The sequence below is a fragment of the Lonchura striata genome, chromosome 5, assembly GCF_050655825.1.
Source record: "Lonchura striata isolate lonStrDom1 chromosome 5, ASM5065582v1, whole genome shotgun sequence".
NCBI lineage: Eukaryota > Metazoa > Chordata > Aves > Passeriformes > Estrildidae > Lonchura > Lonchura striata.
This window is the reverse complement of record NC_140707.1, coordinates 41,781,187-41,805,463: the sequence shown is the minus strand read 5'-3', so window position 1 is coordinate 41,805,463 and position 24,277 is coordinate 41,781,187. Positions and strand designations below refer to the sequence as shown.

Genomic DNA, 24,277 nt, shown 5'->3' with positions numbered 1-24,277 from the left:
ACAATTTCAACACTTTACACATTTTTATCCCTGCATAACACTGTTATTCACAGACCTCCTTCCCTCTAGGAAAGTCCAAAAACTAGTGCAAACATTGCTTGACAATGCCATCGGTGGCATAGCATGGAAAAAGGTTTCTCTTGTCTCTGACTTCTTTAAATCTACAAAATTAATTAATTGACTTAATGATCTTTGCAGTTGGCACCTTTTCATGTTACAAAATAAATACAACTAAAATTTAAATCTAAAAAAATCTGTATGGTTCCAGCAGACAGTCAGAACGACATTCTTCACCTCTATAAACTCAAATTAGGATGCAAAGACTGGACTGTGTCACTACATGAATGCACTCTGTACTTCTTCTGTAATCTTGCAGCCTGTGGTTCTGGTACCTTTGGTTTTTTAAGTTGAAAGTTTAAAATGTTCTGGATCATTAGAGAACAGATCATTATTTTTTGAATGAAGAGTCATTCTTTGACTGAAAAAAATACTAACCATTTGACAGCATATGGCAAGGACAGCCAATTTGCCTTACTAAACCACTTTTCACTTCTTATTCACTCTGTTACTGTAACAACAATAATTGCAAGAATAAGTAAACCTTGATGATGACAATGTGATATTTCAAAGTTCTCTACAAGCCTATTGTAGAGTGTTCTTTTAAATATGGTTTATTGAAAGAAAACCAATAAAGGAGATGTTAATGAGGTGAATGGTGTTGTTGCTGATTAACCTCTTGCCAATAAAGATGCTGCAGATTCCTAAGTTTTGAATGTTTGGGTTAACTCTTGCAAATTGAAAGGCAAGCCTTATTCTAATATAATTGCTTAACTAAAAATATCAAAATGATAAACCATTTGTTTGGAACTTAATTATCACATTAAATCCAAGGAGCCAAGCTTGCTTTGGGAATGCAGAATAAATTAGTAGTTGGCAGAAAAAAATCTAATCAAAGATTTAATTGGCAGTGATTGATTGGTAATGATAATAGCTTCCTACCTTTGATTCTTTCACCTTCAATGGGTGAAACAGTTTGGTTTTGATTAAGTTTGATAAGTTTATTTGTATGTCATTTTAAGAATCAACAATCTTAAGACCCATTGAACTACATCGTAGGTGAAATCCTTTGAGAAAGACAGGCAGACGGAGAAAAGGATTTTGGAATCTGACTTAGTAGATCACCTGATCCAGAAACTGAAAATAAAAATTGGTGACGAAAGATGTAGTAGGTGAGTAGCATAACGTGTCAATAATGTGGATAGTCAAAATCAGAAGTGAATATATGCTTGCATATGCTGAATTAAACCGCCATTTTATTTGGTAGGTAATTGCTGAATTTGTTCTGAGGGGAAAAGAAAGCAAAAGGCTTTGTTATAGAATTAAGATTAAGAAAGAAACTGATTTCCCTAGCTGCTGCTACATTCACACAACCATAGTGCTTCATAAATTAAAAGACCACACAGCTATCCCAAAGCTGCTAGAACAGCAGTAGTGTTTGGCTGCCTGCAAGTCCCTGTTACTGAGCAGAAGTCCAATACATTTGTGTACTGTGTAATCAAAGAATTAAAGCAGCAAATCCCTTTCATTCTGAGGCAGTATTTGTATGGTGAAATGAAGGTGTAACTCTTGCACTTCTGTATGCTCTGGTGGCAGAAGTGAAAATAACACCTGGCAAAGACTTCAGGTATACAGGAAAACCCTTTCACACTGGCTTCATTGAAATTACTATTTGCTGTCACCAATGGAAGTTAGTACAGAAATGACAGGAGTAGTTAGTACAGATATGTACTGCTCAAGCACTACAGCTGTTACTTACACACAGCCCCCTGTAAGTCTGTAATTATACATGCATCTAAATATTTTTATGTGTACAGTGACAGCAGGAATAGACATGCATTAGTCACACAAAGCAGAATTCAGAAACTTAACAGATTTGCCATCCAGTTTTTCTGACTAGGGTTAACAATAAAGGAAATCATTAAGCTGAAATCAGGCAGTAGTTTATACAAGCAGTTGACATCTCCTGCTAGTCACCTCTCATTCTCTTTTTTCTGGCCTCAGCCAGTCTTAGTATTTAATTTTGCAGCTAACCTGATCCTCAAGTGCTTTGTGACAGATCTACTAGAAGCTGTGAAAGAAAATCATTCTTTTCAAAAAGTTACCTTATTTCTAAATTCTGAAAATAGAACAGAAAAACCATTGCATGGTACCACTAAACAGAAATGCAATAACTGACTGTAATAGTGCTGGCAAACTTTTAATGAATCCCTGAATGTGGAAACTAAAAGTATCCAAATTAATTACTGAAGACTTCTTTGAATATATGTGCTCTTAAGTATAAATACTACTTTTATACTTCAGTATTATGTCACAGAAACCTGTGAGAAGCAGATTAAATTAATAATTCAGAGAGAATACTCTCGCAATATATTTTTGTATTAGGATATAAATCACTCTTATGAGAGGGAGGACATTTTTTGTATCCATAGGGAGCATTGCTTCTAGACTTGACTTCTAAATGTAATTTTGTATGGTTTCCTGTCAGTTCCTGAATAATAAATGTGTGCTGGGGAGTATCTGCAGACTTCTTTATCTGTTGGAACTAAGTTTAAGTATCTATGATAATCTGAAACTACTGTCTTATTACAGTGTTTATTTATAATTGTAAATTCCTTAACTGTCTTTGTTTATTTTTAGAGAAACCACAGATAGTCTTTCAATACCAAATCAAAAAGGATCATTTACTAATGTTTCAGGTATTTAATATCTAGTTACAGAACATACAAACTGTTCCTCTTACTGCTCAAAAACTGTTTACTAGGAAAATAGTACCAAAGGCAAAGTAAGAAAATGTTTTATAGCAGAACTCTGATGAGAGGTACTGCTTCTTAATCTCAGATATTGTTCCAAGTGATTTAAAACTTTTTCTCCAAACTAAGTGCTCAGACCAATGGGCATACACGCATTTGTTGATGCAGTAATCCAAGAGGCTGGGAAAGCCAAAATTCACCAATTTTCCTAGCTGAGGAGAAATTTAAATGTCATCTTGATGAAGAATAACTTGATCTGTGATTGTTAAAGTATTGAGACCAAATGAAAATGCCTGTACTTTTCTAGCTGTGGATTTGCATTCCTTATTCTGATAATATAAATTTGTATATAAAGAATAATAAGTGCTTACTGTGTGGCTAAAGTTTGGCTTTTTTGATACTTGTTTTATTGAACACTGATACAGTGTGTGGTGATGGTGATTTTTAAAGAAACACTTCACACATACACTTTTGCATAATAGGGAGGGAGAGAGGCCATGTTTAACTTGGGGGAGGTTTTGTGTGTGTGTGTGAGACTACCAAAAATGGAAATTTAAGTTTGAAATAAGCCATTTCAATTATTGTTATACTGGGGAAGGTGGAATTTATTCTTTGTTTTGTCAGTGATTCTGCTATGGGACTGAGCATTAAATAGTCACCTCATTCTTGTAATAGCTTTTATTTTTTTGATATTAGGTGCACTGCATTCCTTTGTAAATCTATGCATGTCATTTGGAACCTTTTCTTAGTTTCAGGGAGTAGTGATGTAAAATGTGAAATTTCTTAATCTTAACAACCAGTCCTTCAAAGTCATGAGTGTGTGTTTGAGAATTGATGTGCGTATCTCATTATCCTCAGATTTTGGTGGTTTTCAGCATCTTTTTAATCACTGTACTGCATTCATTTTAGTATATTAACATTTGTGAAATTTTTGTTTCTTGATACTTGTTATATAAAGAAATACTATAAACTAAAATGATGCATTTGCATTTTAGGTGTGTTTGAATCCCATGGAACTCTTGCAGTGCCTAACGTTAGTGTTATAGCTCCTGAAAAATTATCTGCCAGTGCCAGGCGTCGTCAAGAAATTCAGGTACACACACATCAAATAATTATTCAGAAGGGATCCTTAGAAGTTAAGGAATGGTAGAATTCATACTTCATTATCACCTAACTTAAATTCATCCTGTTTGTTTTTTATTCATAAATTAGACTAGGAACAACACAAATGGTTGAAGGCAAAGACCACCCTTTTTAACCGTTCGGGTCTTAGGGATTATCTGTGGCATCATGGCTCAGCTATCACTGTGCATGCATACTAGAAATCTTACTTTTCTAGAAACTGTGGTTCTGGATCTTTTCCTTCCTTTTTCTTCCTCCGTAAATGCTGAGTGTGTTAAAGGCCGTCGTGGTTTAACCCCAGCCAGCAGCCAAGCCCCACACAGCCACTCACTCACTCCCCCATTAGTGGGATCAGGGAGAGAATCAGAAGGGTAAAAGCCAGAAAACCCCTGGATTGAGACAAAGACAGTTTAATAGGGAAAGCAAAAGTTGTGCACACTAGCAAAGCAAAACAAGGAATGAATTCAGTGCTGCCCATGGGCAGGAAGGTGTTCAGCCATCCCCAGGAGAGCAGGGCCCCATCACCTGTAATGGTGAATGGGAAGACAAACACCGTCACTCCAAATGTCCCCCCTTCTTCCTCCTTGCCCCAACTTTATATACTGACAATGATGTCACATGTGTGCTGGGGAGTATCTGCAGACTTTGGTCAGCTGGGGTCACCTGCCCTGGCTGTGTCGCCTCCCATGCACCCCCAGCTTCCCTGCCAGCATGGATGTACAAAAAGCAGAAAAGAACTTGGCTCTGTTATCAAACAATTTTAAAAGAAGTAGTCTATGCAGCAGTGCGGGAAGATGTTGGAAAATTCTAACTTTAGTACAATAGTGTTTGATCCCTACATCTGTGGCTAATAGTCTTGTACCAGTTATTGCTTCCTTACTTAGCTTTATCAGATTAACTGCCCAGCAATAACAAAAACATGGGTTATTAATTCTGTGTTCAGCAAAAATCCAAAACATAGCCCCATACCAGCCATTGTGAAGAAAGCTAGCTCTACCCCAGATAAAACTAGCACAAAGGTGCAAGGTCATCATACTCTTAATGTGTAGTATGTTTGTAAAAGATACTTTATGTATTTTATTTCATTATGTTGTCTCAAACTAAAGACCTGAGAAAAAACTGTGGATTTAAAAAAACACATAAAAACCTCAAACCAGAACAATAACCAAAAAAAAAAAAACTACAACCTGCCTAAAACATACTATAGTAATGTAGAAAACATTCAGTGATGCTAGAAACAAAAGTAATTTTCATGGTAAAACAGAACTGTCATCCCCTTTTCAGTCCAAACTTGGATGTGCAACAAAAAAATCTCCCCAATAGTTCTCAGAACCCAAATAAAAAGTGGATGTTACTCTCTGAACTAAACAATCTTGCTGTTTTCAGTTTTTGAATATGTAAAAGCAACTTTTCCAAGGTACAAAAGACAATATAATGCAAGCCTGCAGCTACATTAGTAAAGTGCTACCTTTGCAGAACCACTAGCCTGCTCTGAAAGAGGTGTTATAAGGCATGACCCATATTTTGGTTTGCCTTTCAAAAGCCATCTTCCCTCTTTAGCTGGAGGTGATTGACTACATCCAGCCACAGGTTCTCACATTCCTTTGAAAGTTACCTAACTCCCAGAAACAGAGGGCAGTTTTCACTAGTTATACAAGCTATATCTATGTTGTTCTGTCTGCTTTAGCACTGTGCCAGTATTGTCAAGTGTGGACCACTGATTCAAGACTGCCTCAGCTCCAGTCTCTTCCCTCTCTGCTCATCAAGGATTACTATGAAATTTTTACTGAAAATTATAATTAAATATTTGTTTAAATATTATGTAGTTCTGCATCTTGTTAGAAGCAGCCTCTTTTGTTCTTATCTATGCAGTATGATATCAATGTTCCCATCCTGTGTCACACAAGCTGTGTATTTTACTTTTGCTCATCTTTTGTTCCCAGGTACAAACAAGACTTCAGACATTCATTTCTAGCCTGCAACAGAAAACAAGTGAGATTGAGATTTTAGCAGTAAGTATTTGGCAGAAGCCTGAACTAATTCCAAATTCTTAATTGCAGTGGATGATGCTGTTCCTGTCTGGAACAAACCACTGCCAATTGCCTCACTTTAGCAATAACCAAATGATCAAACTTCTGGTTAAATAAGACCCCCTGTTCTGTTTCTCTGATACTTGAAAAGTATCTCAAGTTTTGTGAGACAGCTGCATGGAATAAAATTTAACAAGCATTTAATTGTAAGCTCATAAGCTGTAATTACACCAACTATTGTGCTAGATGTAATAACTTGTTCCTGTTAGATCTGCACTTCCGTTTAAGCAAACGTAGCTCTTGTTTGTATATAGCTTTTAGACTTCACTGATCATGTCACAAAGGACTTCAAAATGATGTATGCTTTTCAGGAAACATAACTGCCCATTTGCCTGCACCTATGTCCAGCTTTCCATAATGGAACCTATAATTAATATTTTAAAAGGTTTTAATAATTTTAAACCAATTTCCCAGTTTTAGCAGCATGAGTGCTTCTCTGGAGATGAAAAATCTGACTCCCTTCAGTATTGCTCGTTGCTAGTTGGCAAAATGGTAACAGTGAATGGTTAAGTATTGATTTCCTGGTATTTTTACAGGTTGATCTGCCAAAAGCAACTGTGATACACTTCTTATCATTAGAGGTAAGCAATTAAGTATTGTCGTTAGAACTCTAACTGAACACAATAGGTGATAAACTCTATTGACAATGAAGTGTAAAATTCACCCATTCTAGATTTCTCTTTCAAGTTTGAATTAGATTTAAAACTTAGAAGTATTTTTTTACCCAGGGAGCTTGACTCGACGTTTTTGTGAAATGTCCAAGTTACACAAGACAACATTAGGAAGTCCTAATCCAAAGCTCTGAGTTTTTCCTCCAATAATAGTTATCTAAAATTAAATCTTAACTGCTCTTTTTCAGAAACCAATAAGCATTAATAATAGTTTCAACAAAGGGGTTCCTTGCAGCTCTTAATGAAGGAGAACCCAAAATAGAGGCAATTGTTTCGAGTACAGTAGCTGAAACATCCCTTAGTGAAGCCAGGATATAAAGAGGACATATATTACATTGACATCGTTAAGAACTCAAGAGCTGGTCAGTGGTACATGAGATAACAACACCAAAGACAACACCATGTTACTGGGAGAAGTGTTTCCTTCACAAAAGAGTATGAGACTAGCATAGTTCCTTGACAATTTTTTTTCTTAGCTTGATGGAGATAGACAAGCCTTTGATGCTACTGTGAGACAACTGATGTCACGATGGCCCAAGCAGAGATCTTCATATTTACAATCAATTTGTGATGAAATTTACAGTCTCAAAATGGAAAAGAGGTAAATTTGTTAATTCTTATGGGTACATAAACTAGATTTTTTTTTTTAATTTTTTCTGTATTCAAACTAGAACTTGTCTTCCACTTTCCTCTCTCTCTGAGGCAAAAAGGAATACTCAGAAAATGTGTGTAGTCCCTTCACAACTACAGAACTGGTCACTAACCCTCACTTACTGATAAAATGTAAATTTTTAATTTTTCCAAGTCTTTTCAAGAAGCTCTAGAATATATGACCACTTTTATCTTACTTGCTGCTGTGTTTATAAAAATGAATAGCAGACAACTATGTACAGTCAGGTATCCTGCTACACATAGTACCTATACCTCTATATATGTAAATAAATATATACATATGTAAAATGTAGACATCTACACTGCTAGATAAAAACCCTCTTTTCTGATGAGAGGGACTTGGCTTGTCTTTTAAAACTCATGAACACATTTAATTCCTCCTGCTTTGAAATAATATGGTGGCAGTCAGGCAGAGGTGGGAGAGTGCCCAGTATGCTCTCCCAACAAGTACAGTACAGCCCATTTCTTTTTGTAAGCATAAAAACATTTATGTTCAACTCATAGTCTGCCTGTTGGATTACAGCAAGGCTGATACAGATAGTCTGGACACATCCAGTATGTCCAGTTTTAAACCTCCAATTGTTAAATGTTGCATGTACTGGTCCACTTAAGACCTGGGTACTTATGCCTAATTATGGGTTTTATTTCATTTTCTTAAACCTTTGTTCCACTTGAAAGTACTACTTATTCTTTAAATAAGACTAAAACTTTGAGAAAAAGGAACCAGATGCACCAAAACTGTTCCAGGTCTGCTGTTGACTAAGACAGCTACGTTATCAAGTGAAGCATTTGTTTTCTTCAAGGGGCTTCCAAGGCGGTGAGCAACAGAACCCAAATAATACTCCATGCAATGCTGGGTATGAATGTAATAGTGCCTCACTATCTTCTATCCCATTTGGGGCCTGAGCACTACTTAGCCATAAGCCTTCAGATCACTGACGTGAAAACTGAACAGGCAAGATCAATGGAAAGAGGATAAGGGGAAAATTGCAGTCACAGACCAACAAACTAAAACTTACTGATTTTCTACTAAATCTTTGCTGCTATCTTATTCTGAGTATTTGTCACAGGAATTGCAACATTCAAACCTGCCATTTCAAAATACTAAAATTCCTTTTTCCTTCCCTCTGCAGGGTCTCTGCACTTATCCTGTACAGTTACCGAGATGAATACAAGGTTTTGTTTTAGTACTTAAAGCATCTTTTATGGGATGCTTCTACAAATGGACAACAGCATTTTGTAAAAAGGAATTTCAAAAAGCTGTAATAATGCAAGAAGGCAACTAGAGCCTCTTTCTGTGTCCAAATTGCATTTCATGTATAATATTGTCCTGGTTCTGGCCAGGACAAGGTTATTATTTGCTGTAGCTAGGAGGGAGCATGGCCAGGACCCAGAGGTTGAGCTGTACCACCTCCTACCACTGCTGGGGGCCTTCCAGGTGGGCACAGCATGGCAGAGGGAGCAGTTGGGTTGTGCTGTTTCTGTGGATTCATTCACCTTTCCTGTACTCTCTGCCACTGGAATTGTTGCTGTTACTGTTTTTTTATCTCATTGCTGTTTCCAGTAAATTCTTACCTCAACCTGTGCTCTTGACTGTCTGTCCCTCCTGACTCTCCTCTCCAGCCACTGGCAAGGGGAGGGAGTAGTGGGTCGCACATGGATTCAACTGGAGCACTAAACTAGAGAATGACATTCCTAAACCATGACAAATACAAAACTAAATGCTTTCAAAATGTGAAAGTAGTTGTTTTATTGGCAATTCAGGAGCAAGTCTGACTAGAGCCATAGATAAGTATTGCCATGTAGTTCTTATGCTATAAAAATAAGCTGTACAGATGTAAAACTATTTTTTGTAATAGTTTCAGAATGCCTTTTATGCAACAATAGTACTGCAACAAAAATGTCAGTTCTGGAATTATGAAAAGAATTAATTACCTTGGAAGAAATTGTTTTAAACATTTTTGAATAGTTTTTGTGTAATAAAAACTGCTGAGCCTTATTGAAATACTCATTACAAGCCTTTTGTGTGTCCTTTTTAGTTGTGTTTTTTATTTAACCTACTTTATGTACAAAATATGGTAGATTTCAGGCCGAGTTGTTACAAGCCTGGCTGCCTGTGCTTGTCCTGTCTGTACTTTCGCATTTGAATCAAGCAGCAGCTTTTCTAAGATGAAGACCTGATAAAATAAAACACCTGTTCTAAAACTGCAGAACTTAAACCAAAGACTTTAAAGATAAACAGTAACCTGCATGTGCTTGAAGCACAACCAGAGTTTTGAACTAACTTTCTTTATCTGAGTTGTCAGATTAAGTTTGAAATTAAAGTCATAGTAATGATGCAAGTATTATAATTACCTTTTTGAAGCTAAACTGTAACACAACCCCATAGGAAAAATGAAGCTGAGAAACTATGATTTACAGGAGTCATAGTTAAGTATGTATTATATTTCACATCAAACACTGGAAGAATATGCAGAAATGTTAATGATTTCTGGAAGTACACTGGTGTTTACCTTTCCTCCCCACTTGGTACCTCTTGTTTAAACAACTTACACCTCTTTTTCTAACACAAATGATTGCCATTTGCAGACTCATTGCATTAATATATATATACTTTTTCTACCCTTTCTTGTAGCAAAGAAGGTGACAAAACATGTAGAGGTTTGCAATGTAAACCACAAAACTTCTGAGAACTGTGAAAGTTCAACAGCAATGTCCAAAGCAGCAGACAATCCTAAAGGCATAGATAACTGTGCCTAGCAGTTCACCACAAGTCATATCAGCCATTACACCAAATCCATTTCTCATTATATTTAATAGGAGCAATTACATATTTACTTTTTACATCTGCTCATATGAAGAAAGGAAAATTCACATCCCTGAATATACTGAAGGATAATGTCTATTTTAAAAAAGTTTAGGTGACATGACCATTTTTAAGCTATTTCTGAAGGGAACATGATGCAGAGTTCTACCCTCCCCCCACCCTGAGCCCAGGTCAGAACAGCTAGATCAGCATGGAGTGAAAGCTCTGCAAGTGCTTAAGCACTGTGTTGGCTGCCTTGGGGATATCTGCACTGCATCATGTAGACATGACCCTCAGATTAAGACAGAAACAGGAAAGCAGCTGTTCCTGATAATATGTTGGCACCTGCTTTCCCTAGAATTACAGAGGCTCATCTATAAAACTGGGTATCTGTCACTGAGGCTCCTGGTACACGTCTCTTCACACAGTGCTACCCCCAAGACAGGGTTTACACTGGAGAGAACACAGCAGTCTAAGTACAAACCAGCTGAGTGTAAAGCTATTTCAGTGTAATGCTGTACATACTCCTGCCGTACAACAACCCAAAGAAAGCACCTTCTGCTCTCAGTTTAAACAAAAGTACTGATCACATCCCAGTATCCTGCTGGAAGGAAAGCCAAAGACAAATGGTAACTCGAAAAGAAATGGACTTTGCTTTGAGCAAGGGTCAAGTCTATTATAGTGATGGTAGCACTGTCCCATCACTGTGTTGCTTTACTCTTCTTGGCCTTGCTTTTCTTGTCTTTCTTCTTCAAGCCATCCATGTTGGCTCTTAGCAAATTTGAATATGCCTGAAAGAACAATTAGAACCATTTAAAAGAACCCCAAATACTTAAATGACAATAGGCAAGAAGTAACATTCTATGTATTACAAATGGTGAATTATCTGCCTTTTCCCAGAGAATCATGCTCTTACACCCTGCACAAAGAAAATACTGTTTCTAAACCAATGTACAAGGTTGGATAAAATAAAATGGGATTTTTTAAAAACATATTAAGATAAATGGGTAGTCTCAGTTAGTTTCCGTGGCAGTTCAGCAAGAAATCAACCTGTTCACAGCTGTCCAGTGCTTCCAACAGACCACTTCTACTACTTACAGAAAAGGAGGATAAAAGGCAAACAAAACTTACCATCTGGAATTTATTTACTTCCTTTGAGCTCACCTATAAAAGTAATACTGGAGGTTAACCATGAAAACTCTGGCTTCTATTACAGACCAAGTATCAGTACATGTTTACCCGCCAGTTACCATATGGTCTTTCTAGCATCAGTTGGATCAACTTATAACATTCAGTGGTCAATGTGCTGTACTGGTATGTCATAGGACTTCACTGACTTAGAAAACGGAAAACACTCCTTGATTAAGAAAACCCTCTACCGGCCATTCATCCCTAGGTCACATATGTTCACATGGAAAGAATGTGAGAAAGCATTCAAAGAAAGCTTTGATTCACTTGTTGGGCCATAAAAATGCTGCAGCTCAGATTCTCAGCTATTTCTCTTAAGTAACATTTTTCCTTGTGCCATATCACAGAGCAGAGCTAAAGTCAGCTAAAGCCTTTCCCAATCCTCCATTGAAAGTAAACACACATCAGGTTTTCAACTTTCAGTTAACATTTTCTCAAGTTTCACTTAAAATATGGAGCATTAAATCAAAAACACAGAGCCACTAACCTTTCTAACTTAAAATTGTCACTTACCACTGTGCTAATTTTCTTCTTTCCATCAGTTGCTCTCAGGAGACACTTATTGTCTGCTGGTTCAAAACTTTCTACATGGCCTTTGCGTGGAACTGGCTTTGTTCGACCATCATCTGTATTGAAAAAAAATTTTTATTCTTATTTCATTAAAGTCAACAGATGCCTTCTGATATGAGATGTTAAAAACTCATGAGCAGATCTGTAAAACACCTTGGAATTTTAGGCCAACTGAACTAAGACTGCTGCCAAATTGCTCTTACTCTAGAACATCAGAAAGAGCTGTTCTGTAAACTGTATCTGTCAAAAAAAATTAAGTAAATCTTCCCCTCTAATGCCCCGCCTGCTCAAGTAGCAGCATGCTTTAAATGCAGTCACCCTGCTGCCTCCTGACTCGATACAGTAGTGCCAGCTAGCCAGGAACCAGAGGAACACGAACACACAAAAACAACATCAGAAGTCTCCTTCTACAGAAAACAAACAAATTTCATTTATTGTTTAACAATCAGTCCTAGTACTTCCTGCAGTTTGAAATACAGTCTTGCTCAAAGGTTATTAGTACTAATACTACTAGTACATTAGTCTGATAATTAATAGTTGTAGGACTAATAGTAATACCGGTACCATGGCTGCTCCAGCTGATGGGTTTGTCCCTAAGACTGCCCTTGTCTTCAGATACCCTGGATTACAACTGCATCGCTCAAAATACCAGGTGACAACAGTCAGATTTATAGCAGCACCTCTTTAACCCAGTAACAGACTCAAAACTTACATTTCTTCAGCGTTATGAAAACGCTCCCGGAAGTCCTGCACTTTTGGAAGAGCCTCGTAAGCTCGGTCAGGAACTGCAAGAGAAAAGAGACGCGCCCGTGGCTGGGAGCCACCAGAGCTCCGAGCCCTTCTCCCCACGCAACGCCGGCCTGGCCCGGGCTCTCTCCCACCACCGAGGAAAAGCCAGCTCCAGGCTGAGCCTGCAGGACAGCAAGTCCCAGCCGGGGGACTGGTTTTGATTCCGAACACGAGCTCTGAGCCCACCGAAACTCCCGAAGCATCAGCTGAGAGAAAGCACGGGAACTGCCCGCTCCGCTCCCCTCCCCCGCAGCGGCTCCCACGCCGGCCCAAGGCCGGCGTGGGAGCCGCTGCGGGGAAGGTGAGCGGAGCGGGCAGTTCCCGGAGAATCTGTGTCGGGGCTTTGCGGGTCCCCCCCTCTCTCTGTCCCACCCTCCTTCCCTCCCCGGCTCGCCGCCGCCCCGCACCTGCTCGCTCTCCAGCAGCACCATCCTGCCCCGCTCCGGAAGGGTCGCCCGCGCAGGCGCAGTGCCGGGGCTGCGCCACGTCGGCGGCGCGGGGCGGGGAGGGACCGGGCGGGCTGAGGGCGGCGCCTGCAGCCCCCGCGTCCCTGCCCGGGCAGCGGGAGTGGCTCGCAAGCATCGCCCGTCCCCCTCAGTGAGGCGGGACTGGTGCTGAGCGCGGCTGCGGGTGAAGGGTGGGATTTGAGATTAAGCGAACTGGGTTTGTGCAAAAACAGCAGAGGGGAAGCTGCGCCTGGCAGGGCCGAGGGAGCGCTTCGCGCCCTGACACTTGGAGCTCCTGAGGGTTCTGTGGTGGGGGTTTCTGTCAGGCCCGTGGCAGTCGGTGCTGGAGCACACAGCAGTTGATCTCCTGTATATCACTAGGAAAATAAATCTGTTTTTCCTCCGTGGACCTAACAAAGGTGGAAGATAATGCCTTACAGATTAAAAGTAAAAACTGCTCTCAGGCTGATCGGTGCTCGAGTCCCTGAGGAATTAACGCTGTTCATTTAAGGGCTCTGATCCAGAAAGTTCTCGACAGAACTGCAGTTCTGGACAGAACTGCAATGCCTTCTTGCATTATTATTCTCATGGTGGGGGTGTTGTTCCGTATATGAAACAACACGTGATAATGACAAAGCCTAGTCACCGCAAAAGTCCTTTTAAAGTCCACAATTACTCGCGGTCCTTCTGCAGGTTCGGCGGGAGGCAGTAGAGGGTGCTGTGATTGCACACACAGAAATGAAGCTACCTAAAGAACAAGGAAACAAATGCCCAAGAAGCAGGTCATTGCAACGCGGCCATGGTTTATGAAAATCTACCAGGTTATTAACGTAACTCCACTATGTTAGAGGCAAGGGAAGTGTAGCGATCCAGCAGTACTTTTCCCACATCGTGGATGGAATCATCCTCTTGATGTTTTTGTATTTCTATTATTTGCAGTTGAGGAGGAAAGACTTCAGTAAAATAAATTCCATTGTTTCTCACGGCATTAAAAATCTCATAAAAAAGGAAGAATATGTGTTATTGAAGCCTCCTGAAAACAGGTATTCTAAGGGGATTCCATCAGTGCTGTAGTTGGAAGTACGGATAGGCCAAAGCCCCGTGGAAGTGTAGTAAGTGATGGTCCCTGCCCCTACCAGCTTGCAGTCAGTGGGCACAACAAGTGAACATGGGTGGATGCATAGAGTCAGTGCTGACATGCATTTCCTCTAACCCTGCCCGGTTGCTGGAGAAGTCATAACACACTCCCGACTACAGAGGTTGTTTTGTCAGAAATCAGAGTAGGGTTGTGTTTTCAAGAGAGCCCTGAACATGGTCAGTGTAAGAGTGTTGTAGGTTTTTATAGGCAACTTGTGAAAGAAGAACAGAAATGGAAAAACTAAAACAATTGCAACATACTCCCCCTTGGAAACTACCATGGTCATAGGCACTGGAAGGCAGAAGTACATTTCCACTCATGCTTGCCAAAAGAGAAGATGGGTGGTCTTGTAGCTGAAACACACGGACTACCACTGTCACCTGAATTCTGACTTTTGTCTTCACTAGAGAAGTCTTGTGTTGCCATGCCTAACTTCTGTGTGCCACAGCTCTTTATTATAAACTTGGAGAAACATTATATGTAGTTATTCTCTTAAACTTTTGACACAATAAAGACCATCAATGTCTGTGCGAAGGACACCACAGAGGTTTTTTTCCCTGAATCTCCCCTCTCTGTAAGGCGCTAGCTCTGTTGCTGGGGTGTGCCTACCTTTGGGATGCTGCGGCCGTAGCGGTGCCCATCTCAATGTAGCTGAGGTGTCAGTAGCAGTGTAGGTGCCACATCAGAGACAGTACAAAGATACAGGGCATCGACCTCTCCAGGTAGATTCCTTGCAGGAATCTCTGACACTAAAGCTCTGGTTCTGCTGTATGCTGGAAGAAGGGACAAAGAGTAAACTGCTGTGAAGAACTCCAGAGAGTTGCAAGAAGTTTATGTTTTTCAAATCTGTTGTTTTATCAGCAATTTTTTGGAACATATATTTGTCTCACTGCTAATAAAAGAAGTGGCTCCACTGAACTGCTGAATTTCTTTCCACAAGAAAGAAAGAGGATTTTTTTTTTTTTTTGCATGTGTGCATGTGTGTTAGCTTATCTTCCCGATCTTGAAGTTGTTTTTCAAGCCAGAATGTCACAATTTAATTGGGGGAGAAGCCTTAATCACAACTTGCAAACAAGGTGAAAATGGAACATTTTTAACGATTGCTTTCCAAAAAATAGATGGAACAGGGGAATGCTGACATTGCTTTACTTTTGCCAAAGGCTGCCAACACTCTGAGGGAATAAGCTATTCAGCTGGCGAAAAAGTGCTGAACAAACACTGAAGGAGCTAAAGGGATACTCCCAATCATGATATACTCGCTTTTCACTCTATCTCCTGCCCCAGTCTGATGTCTTTCCCCTCACCCCATGCCCTCACAGAAAAAAAAAAAAAAAAAAAAAAAAGGAAAAATAGAAAAAAAAAAAAAAGAAAAAAAAAAGAAAGAAAGAAAAAAAAGCAGGTTGGATTAAAACAGTAGCAAGAGGAATTGGTGGATTCTGAGAGTTGGCAGGGGTATTAGCATTTTGTAACCTGATCTGTCATGTGACCAGGGCCAGGCAATAAAAATAAGTCTCCTACCAGCCCTCCTGTTTGCTCAACTTTATTATATGGTGTCAGTGGAGAACTACTTTTTTTTTCTCTTTTTTTTTTTTTTCTTTTTTTGGCAAAAATTTAGCAAATGAAGCCACCTGAATCATTAAATCCTGAAGGAAATCTGGCAGAGAACTGGAGGAGGTTGTTGCTGCAGTTCCAAGTTTTCCTGGAAGCAAGCATGTACTGAAGAGAAAAGGAGAAGGTGAAATCTCTCCTAAATGCAGTGGGAGGGGCAGGAAACAGAAAAACAAACCTATTAGAAGTAAATTAAATTCTTGATCAACCTTAGTAGAGGTTGGCAAAGATCTATTCAAATTAGCCAGCAAAGATTACTACTAGTTATGGACTAGCAGACACACATATTCAGCTCTGCACACAACAGTGAGCAGAAATATAATAGCATACTGTAAATTACAGTTTGCTCACCACAGTGCTCAAGATGAGTTAATAACAGATAATGGCCCACAATTCACAAGTGGATCATTCTGGTAATTCTCTTTGACCTGTAAGTTCAGGAATACCACGTCAAAGTATAGCTATGTACAGGAAAAAGTCAGTGTTAGAGCAAAAGCCTAGTAACAGCCTCCCCCCCTTTACAAGCCCATCATTAGCACTGTAAAAACAGAGATGTACACCTCACTGCCTTGCTGGCCTCGCCAGATCTGAGATTAATAGGCAAAGGAAAAGCCTTTGAGAGCCAACCTTTTGAACAGAGGCTGTTTGGGCAGAAAGACTATCAAGCCTGGAATAGCTACCAAAACGTCCTAAACCCTGTGCCAGGGGAGTAGAGAAGAAAAATTTTAACAAGAGGAAGGATCACTTATTCTTTTTTTCTGGTATTAGTTGGATTTCCAACAAAGCAATCAGTTGGTTACATTTGTACAGGTGAACATCAGTCCTGATATTCGGTCTTAACCTTTTTTATAAATGGCCCTTGTGAAAAGAAATAAAGACATGCAAGGGGACAGTGATCAGAGACTTGTTGATCAAGGCAGATACAGAGGCACAAAGCAGCGTTATTTGCCTCATCAGCTGGTAACCCTGAGAAAGAAAAATATTCTAAATACCTTATAGATTCCAAGAGACAACTAAACGAGGCATTTTAGAAAGATCTTTCTGAGAGACCACATTATGCCACCAGAAATCTGCTGAGTGATAAGCTTCTCCTGGTGAGAAAGCCAACTTCCAAAGATAAGATCTCCCCAAGAAAAAAGGAACCAATCCTTAGGAACCAATGTCTTAGGAACCGATTCATTTACCCTAAGCTCTTCCCTAAGCATTTCTGTTCATTTTAGTGAATCCCTACTATTCTATTTATTGTCATGCCATATTTAGATGTAATGAGTTTCAAGACAGGTTAAGTGTAACCTGGAGTTCAACAGATGCTGGCTTTCGTTGCATAATAGCAATGTTAACAGTGATTTATATTTTGTGAGGGAGACCAGGAAATAGATATGGATACATTTCTTAAAACTCTAATTCACCACATTACTATTGTAATGCATATTGAAGCATATCCGAGTGAGGCACAAAAAGATTTTTTTGTTGTTGGAAGAGATCTACATGGTTTTGAAGTACCATCTAGATTTTAAAAAGCTTCCCTGTCAAGGAAGATAAGGGATGTATATTTACCATATTATTAACTGTCTCACACGTGCTTAAAGTGGTTTTGTGACAAGCCCCCATCCCACAAAAAATGGGGGTGAAAAGGCTGGAAGAAAAGCGCAGATGCAGAGCTGTTGATCTGTGCAGGTGCTGGTGTCATCTCTGCTCTCTAAGACCCTGGAATGGCATGTATGTATTGAGTCCATGAGTAATGCTGTAACACTCAACATACTTCTGGTAACAAGGAAATTAAAGAGCCAATTCCTTTATCTCCCAAAGTGTGAGGAAGGGCTGAGGGACAAGAAGCAACATATCATCATATGTGTTTAGTTTGAAGGACAGAGCAAGCAAAAGCCAGTCTCACATACCTCCATATCCAATGCAAAACACTGGAGGAAAATGGTCAGATAAAAAAGGAGAGAGATACAGTTTGAACATCCACCCTGTGTTTTGATTGGTCCCGGTAACTTTCAGCTGCGAGTAGAGCAGAGCAGAGTGTAAGAACAGCATGTTCTGAAGGACTGCACCTGCGAGGTGACACAGCTGAGATGTCCTGCTTGTCCCCTCCTCCTCCCGGTCCTCAGCCTGTGGCTGCTGCCACCACTGCTGAGAAGTGACACTGCACTGCACACACAGACATCAGCCAGAGACTGTGTGGCCATGGCTGCGGCACCGTGGGTTTGTGACATAAGTGCTCAGCATGGTTTCCGTGGGCCTTTGTAAGTCATCTGTGAACTCCAGAAGTGCAGGGTTAAGCCTGTACCATATGATGCACCTTCGGGGTGCTCTAGAAGTGGTGTTTCAAACCTCAACCAAACCTCACATCGCCAGCGGGAAGAGTATATCTAGTCATCACTTCATTTAGTATGGCAGCTTTTTAAGTAGACACAAAGTAGCTGGTTAAGAGCTGTGCAAAGCATCAGGGAGGTAATTAAACTGGAGTTCAAGAGTAATGAGGTGACAGAGATTAGGCTGAGCATCATTTCTTTCATATTGATGTGTCCTACTTTCAGAAAGACAGAAATGCACTTGTGAAAAATTTCCACCAGCCATTCCCTCTGAGGTTGCAGGAATTTTTTTAAACTATATAAGTTTTTAAAAGACCAAATGAATAATATCACAACATAGAAAAAAAAAAAAAAAAACAAAAAACAAAAACTAAACCAAAACAAATCAACAGGAATTTTAGTTCAGCAGAATGTCACCAGGGAGGATAACTTTGTCCTTGATATCAGAGATCACTTGGGGATGTGTAATTAGAAAGGGAGCCACAATGTCATTGCTATCCTCCAAGTGCAGTCTCATCAGAAGGACAGAAACCCCAGCAGCATGTATTCTCTTGATCCTATGGGGTGTTGCTGTCTCAGGAAGAAAAGGGTCACCTACCACCTCATCAGCACTATTTCCTGCCTCTGTTGAGGATGCCCAGCAAAGCAAGACCTGGCTGGACTTCTGAGGTTTAAGGATCACAACAGAAGCTGTAGTGCCTGTAAAACAATAGTTTCTTCATAGTTCAAGTCATGATGTCCAATACAAGATCTGCACATCACAAAAATAAGACAGTCAAATTAGTTACCAGATGAGTGAGGTGACAAAGACTGGCTTAGACATCATTGCTCTCACTTCCATAAGCCCTAATTTTGGAAAAACAGAGAGGTTTTTTTAACTGTTTTAACCAGATATTTCCAGTATGATTCTCTTCTTGTAAGAGTTGCCAAGCATACCTACTTATTCAAGATTTAGTGGTGCATTTTGCTCTTCCCTAAACACTCTTCCAAATGTCCCGACACTTTCTAGGAACAGGGTGGTGTGGGGAGGCCACTCTGCACAGCCAGCAGCTGCCCTGGGTTGGCTAGGTCAGCGGCTGGAGGAAGCAGTTTCCTGTTTTGCTGGTGCTCAATGCCACTTAACAATAGGGGGAAAGAAAAAAGTGCAGGATCTAGGCATTGCAAAGCTGTTTTCTACATGAGCTGTCCGCCTGCCTTCCCCCTCTGCTCCGGACACCCCCACCTCATGCACCCATCCCCCGGTGGATGGCAGAGCAGGAGAGGAGGCAGAGACGCTGGGGGCTGAGGTGACAAGGGCTTGATGGTATCTCTGCCATGTAAACAGCCTGAACCCCATGTAAGTGAGTCTGAAACAGCAGGCTGAATATTACTAGTTTGTGTCTTTTCTTCTGCCTCCTATGAGAGAGAAAATGAGGATCATGTGCAGTGCTTCTGGAGCTTCAGTGTCAGCAAGCATCACTCGTGCCTTCTTACAACACCTAAAACATCTCATCCATCATAGTAGATGGTTTTCAACACCATCCTGAAATAACCATTTCCAGCAGTGGTCAGTTCAATAGGGCAGGAACAGCACTGGCCATGATTTCTCATTCTGCCTTTCTGAAATATGTCCTTCTTCTCTAGTGGTTTGCTCAGTGCCAAATCCTTAATCCACTCTTATCAGCTCATGGAGTGTTTTTACTCTCCTACTTGCCTCCTACTGCCTACATACTCAGGCAACATCCCTTGCTACCCTGACATGGTTTGATTCTGGTGATGTCTCTCCATATCCAAATCTGACCTCACTCACTGGCTTTGTTTATCAAATGCTTCTTGTGAGATTAAGGGTTACAGGAGGTACCTCTGTAAAGCAGAAGAATCTAAGCATTGTAACTGTGAGTGGAGCCACTCAGAAACAGGAAGCACAGGTGCCCAAACTGTAATCTGGGTTTGTTGCTCTCCCTGACACTATTTCTGCCTCTCCCTCTGTTTCTGAATACATGTTGTCTTCAAAGGCACACAGAGCAGCAGACAGAAGCCCCAGGCAGACTGGAAGTCACAGGCTCTTTGTTAGTGCTCAGGCTATAGAAATCCCAGGTGAGTCACCCCTGCTTGCCTAGACATTGCCAATCAAGCTCACAGAGCCTTAAATGCAATCCTGACAAGGAAATTATCAGAAGCAATGCAGATATTACAAATGCAGTTCCTTTGTTATTGCCTGTAGCCTTAAAAACTTCTGTGACAACTGACCCCTACAGCTTTCAAAGTTCAGGAGTGGCATTGCTTGAAGATACAGTGTGCAAGTATTGCACTAATTTTACAGAATACTGTGCCAGAAACCTCCTTATCTAATAATTAATTTTGTTAGAATTTTTTGTTTGTTTGTTTTTGCAGTGAAACCTCAACCCCACCTGCTGGTTTTGGTGTGGATTTTTTTTTTTTTCAGAGAAGTTATGATTGGGTTATAAAGCCAATAAAAAAGCAGTAAAATCTCCAGGACTTAAATTGTCAAGCACAGAGAGAAGTTTTACAGAGAACTCAGCCAGCGAGACACAGTAAATGTAGGGCATCTATCATGCTTAAACCTTATAATAACCCAACATTGTTTTATCATCATTTGAGCACAGCAGGAGAACTAAAACCCCACCAAACTCCATTGGAGGAAGAGTACTCTAGGTCTTTATGAAGAACATTACAAAAAAATTATATGTTTGATAAAAGAAAGAAGTCCCCACAAATCCTAGGATGAAAGTGACTTTGTCTATGCTAAAGGTTTACCTAACATTATTTTGCAATCAAGGTATGATGTTCTCTCACCCTGGTCTTTCTTTTCATTGTTTTCCCAGACAAGACTGAAGAGTATCATTAACACAATTTCTCAGAAGGCATCTGTCATCTGTCACATGTGTTTATATATCCATGCCTACTGTGTGCAGGCTGGGAAAACCCCCTAGTGTTCTTGAGGGAGAATAAATACCACAGGGATGAGCAGTGGCATGACACCAGCTACCCATGGAGCAGCAGCGTCTTCAGTGTTGTGTTGCACTCAGTACTCTTAGGACAAGTTAATTATCAGGTTAGAGGAAGATAATTAACATAGGAAACAGCATCATTATTCAGCAAGACATCAAATGCTATCTCTGGTGCCTGTTACTCTTGCTCGACCAGTTCAGCTCTTAACAGTGTATTAGTCATCTGACCACACTGAACATCAATCTTTCACTCCTCATTACACTCAAATGCAAGCTACAGTATAGACTTGCTCCATCCTGTAATTACAATATATATCCATGCTAGAAAATCTATTATGTCTAGAGGTTAGACTCAGAAACAAATTAATTAATTGCACTTTCTCCACTTCTAGGCTAAGATAAGATTTTGTTGCTTTTTTTCAGTAAAAGACTGCTTTTTCTGTAATTAATGTGGTTTGCTGTAATAAGCAGCATGTCAGCAAGAGACTCCTCATACAGGGGCAAGCAACAGGCATTTTGTCATCACAGGGCACCTGATTATCTGTATCATAAAATTATCTTTTGGCAGAGGACTCTTGGCAGCAAATAGCCTCTTGAGTGTGAGATTAGCAGTTCTGCACCAGGCCAGAGCTCAAGTGACAGCTCAGCCTCTGGGTGGGTGCCGTGGCAGTGCTGCATGGGGAGATGCACCCCTCTGCACAAGTCGAGTGCTTTTCCATTCCACTTGGTGACAAGGGAATGCCTTCATGCCTTTTGGAGGTGTGCAAATTGAAATGCTGGATTACATGATTTGTTGGATGGCAAATGTCAGGGTGGCCTTTGGACTGCTTGAACACAAGACTCTGGAGATTTTAATATTTTGGGGGCTCTGTAAATAAGGTTTTCCTTGTGTTTTTTTTTTTTTTTTCTCTGTGGAGGACAGGACTCCAAACTGATTCCCAAATTCTACTGCTTGTGGATCAGTAGTGTGATCCTCCTAGGGACCAGGGCTGCAGTGTGGCAGGAGAATGCACAGGTCTTGCACTCACTGGTGCTGTGGTTCATGTGGTCTCAGAGAGGCACCAGAGAGACAACCCCATCCTGGCTGAGTAAGACACTCGCTCTTCCAAGAGTGATTTTACCTTTTCTTTTTCTCCTTTCACACAAATAAAATTTTAGGGGGATTGCTTCAGTTCCTTTTTTCCTTCCTTCAGTTTTCCTGTTTTCCTCTGTCTCAGCTCTTTCCTCCCTATCAGTCACTTCTCTGCCACCATTCTCTGTCTTGCCATTCCTTGCTACCCCAGTCATGTACCTGGCTGTCACCCGGGATGGCTTTCACTAAGCAGGGCAGTGACCTCACTAATGTCGGGACTTCCCTGCCCCTGCCTCTGGTGCAAGCTGAGGCACTAATGTCAGAGCCATGGTGCAGTGGAGCTTGGAAGGTGAATCTTTTTGCTATTCAAGACAGGGCAGTTCTCACATCCCAATACAGCCATGTCCAAAGGGAGAGTGTTGTGCTGCTTGTGATGCAGCAGTTCAGCCTGCTGTAGGACTTAGGCACATCTGAATAAAACAATGGTTCCCTACCCAATGCACCCACAGTTTAAGTGACTTTCATAAGCTTAGCATGCTCAGAATCGCTAGTGAAAGCTGCAGTGCATTCAAAAAGCAAGTTGGGAAAGTCCCACTCTCTGCAGAATGAAAGTCTCTGGGTGAGGAAGAAGACAGGTATCACTTTCTCTCCTTTTCTCCACTGTTTTGCTCCTGGTCCTAAGCTACAAAACAAACCCAGGATTTCAGGGAACATTCAATCTGCAGCTTGTTCTCAGCTGATCCTGTTGCAGGGAGCAAGTTCCTGGCTGATTCACGAGCAGTAAAAATAAACAGTCTGGGGAAGGCAGGGAGGAGGGAGGGAGACCGGTGGTTACAGAGGAAAAAGTAGGAGCTACAGCAGCTGGTGTTTTCTTTGCTGGTTCTTTTCAGAGGATTTAGGCAGGTTGGAGATGTAAGTGATTAATGGAGAATGATAACACCTCACCTCCCTCCTCCTTCTCCTGGAAGGAACATGAGTCTTTATGCATATCACTGGTCTTTCAGCTTTAACCTTTCCAAGATTTACACACTCCATCCACTCCAGTGCAATGCTGTGGAGCTGACAGCACATCTGGGTGTATTAACTGTACACTCTGCGGTTTTTGTAGATGCTTAGGGTTTGTTCTCAGTGTTTGGAAATGCTGCACTCAAAGACCTGAGACTTCTCCCACGGAACTGACCAGACTGAAGACGAACTGCCACACAAGCTCGAGACTGTTTTTGTTTTTTTTTTTAGCCTCTTCTGTGTGTGTACTAAAGGCCACGGCTATTTATTGCAGAACACCAGTAAAATGTGCCTCCTCAGTGGCTTCCAAAGCATATTAGGGAATACTGTACAAATAGCAGAAATCCTTTTCTGTCCCCCTCCACTTGTATGTCAACTGCTTTGCTAAATGCTTCTAGGGATCCCACCCCCAGTTCTGCTCAGGGCTGATCATATCATGGCACACTTCTGTTCTCTTCTGCATGGTTAAGAGGTCTGCTTTCCTCCTGCCTTTCTTGCACTGGACAAAAGCAGAAATAGATGGGCAAAGGTGCATACATAACTTCTGCCATTGATGAAAAGGAGTTGCAACAGCTATAACACAAAACTGTTACAGCTTTAAGGATGAGTTTTTTAATAGCTTTTTTTATGCTGTTCCCACCAGGAACAGTATAATACAAAAGTTAATGAGATGTTATTTATTATTGGTCTTAAGCAGGGCTGATGGAGGCACAAAATTAATAATAATAGTGTGCTACTGAAATTTACTGAAGATGAGATGGCACATCAACAGAGAGGACAAGTAGAATACCAGGAAAAAATGTGATGACTTCTGAAATTCACAGGATAGAAGGTCATACACCTAGGCAGCAGGCGCTCCTGCTGCAAAAATGGGGACACAGTATTTGTAAGAAACAGTAGTGAACAGAGACCAAAACTTATTCATGCATTGGATATAGGATAACTGAGCCGCGAGTGTGACACAGCCATGGTAGAGGTAAACACAGTCAGAGGATATATTAGACAAGATACTTCAGATGAT

The 24,277-nt window shown here is 40.6% G+C and overlaps 2 protein-coding genes across 8 annotated transcripts in view; one reads left to right on the top strand and one right to left on the bottom strand.

The window, feature by feature from the left end:
- The window catches only part of EIF2AK4 (eukaryotic translation initiation factor 2 alpha kinase 4), a 37,560-nt gene extending 28,184 nt beyond the window's left edge, over nt 1–9,376 (top strand). For 3 of the 5 annotated variants that reach the window (XM_021539253.3, XM_021539252.3, XM_085580353.1), the window contains 7 exons: nt 1,117–1,229; nt 2,698–2,756; nt 3,806–3,903; nt 5,876–5,944; nt 6,559–6,603; nt 7,170–7,294; nt 8,499–9,376. In XM_021539253.3, coding sequence (XP_021394928.3) covers nt 1,117–1,229; nt 2,698–2,756; nt 3,806–3,903; nt 5,876–5,944; nt 6,559–6,603; nt 7,170–7,294; nt 8,499–8,553 — 564 coding nt within the window. In that variant the 3' untranslated portion in view covers nt 8,554–9,376. Of the gene's footprint in view, nt 1–1,116; nt 1,230–2,697; nt 2,757–3,805; nt 3,917–5,875; nt 5,945–6,558; nt 6,604–7,169; nt 7,295–8,498 lie in introns of those variants that run through there. The other 2 variants (XR_002466241.3, XM_085580354.1) reach the window with 2 other exon arrangements.
- On the bottom strand, nt 5,714–13,315 carry SRP14 (signal recognition particle 14). 3 transcript variants are annotated; one of them, XM_085580356.1, is made up of 5 exons: nt 13,126–13,169; nt 12,642–12,714; nt 11,873–11,985; nt 11,303–11,335; nt 5,714–5,908 (listed from the first exon to the last, which is right to left on the bottom strand). In XM_085580356.1, the coding sequence occupies exons 1-5, from the start codon at nt 13,147–13,149 to the stop codon at nt 5,849–5,851; spliced, it is 303 nt and encodes a 100-aa protein (XP_085436482.1). In that variant the 5' UTR covers nt 13,150–13,169; the 3' UTR covers nt 5,714–5,848. The 3 variants fall into 3 exon arrangements, with proteins under 3 accessions (XP_085436482.1, XP_021394929.1, XP_085436481.1); XM_021539254.3 differs by lacking the exon at nt 5,714–5,908 and adding an exon at nt 10,164–10,962; XM_085580355.1 differs by lacking the exons at nt 5,714–5,908; nt 12,642–12,714 and adding an exon at nt 10,164–10,962 and having other exon boundaries at nt 13,126–13,315.
- Nucleotides 13,316–24,277: the final 10,962 nt, after the last annotated feature.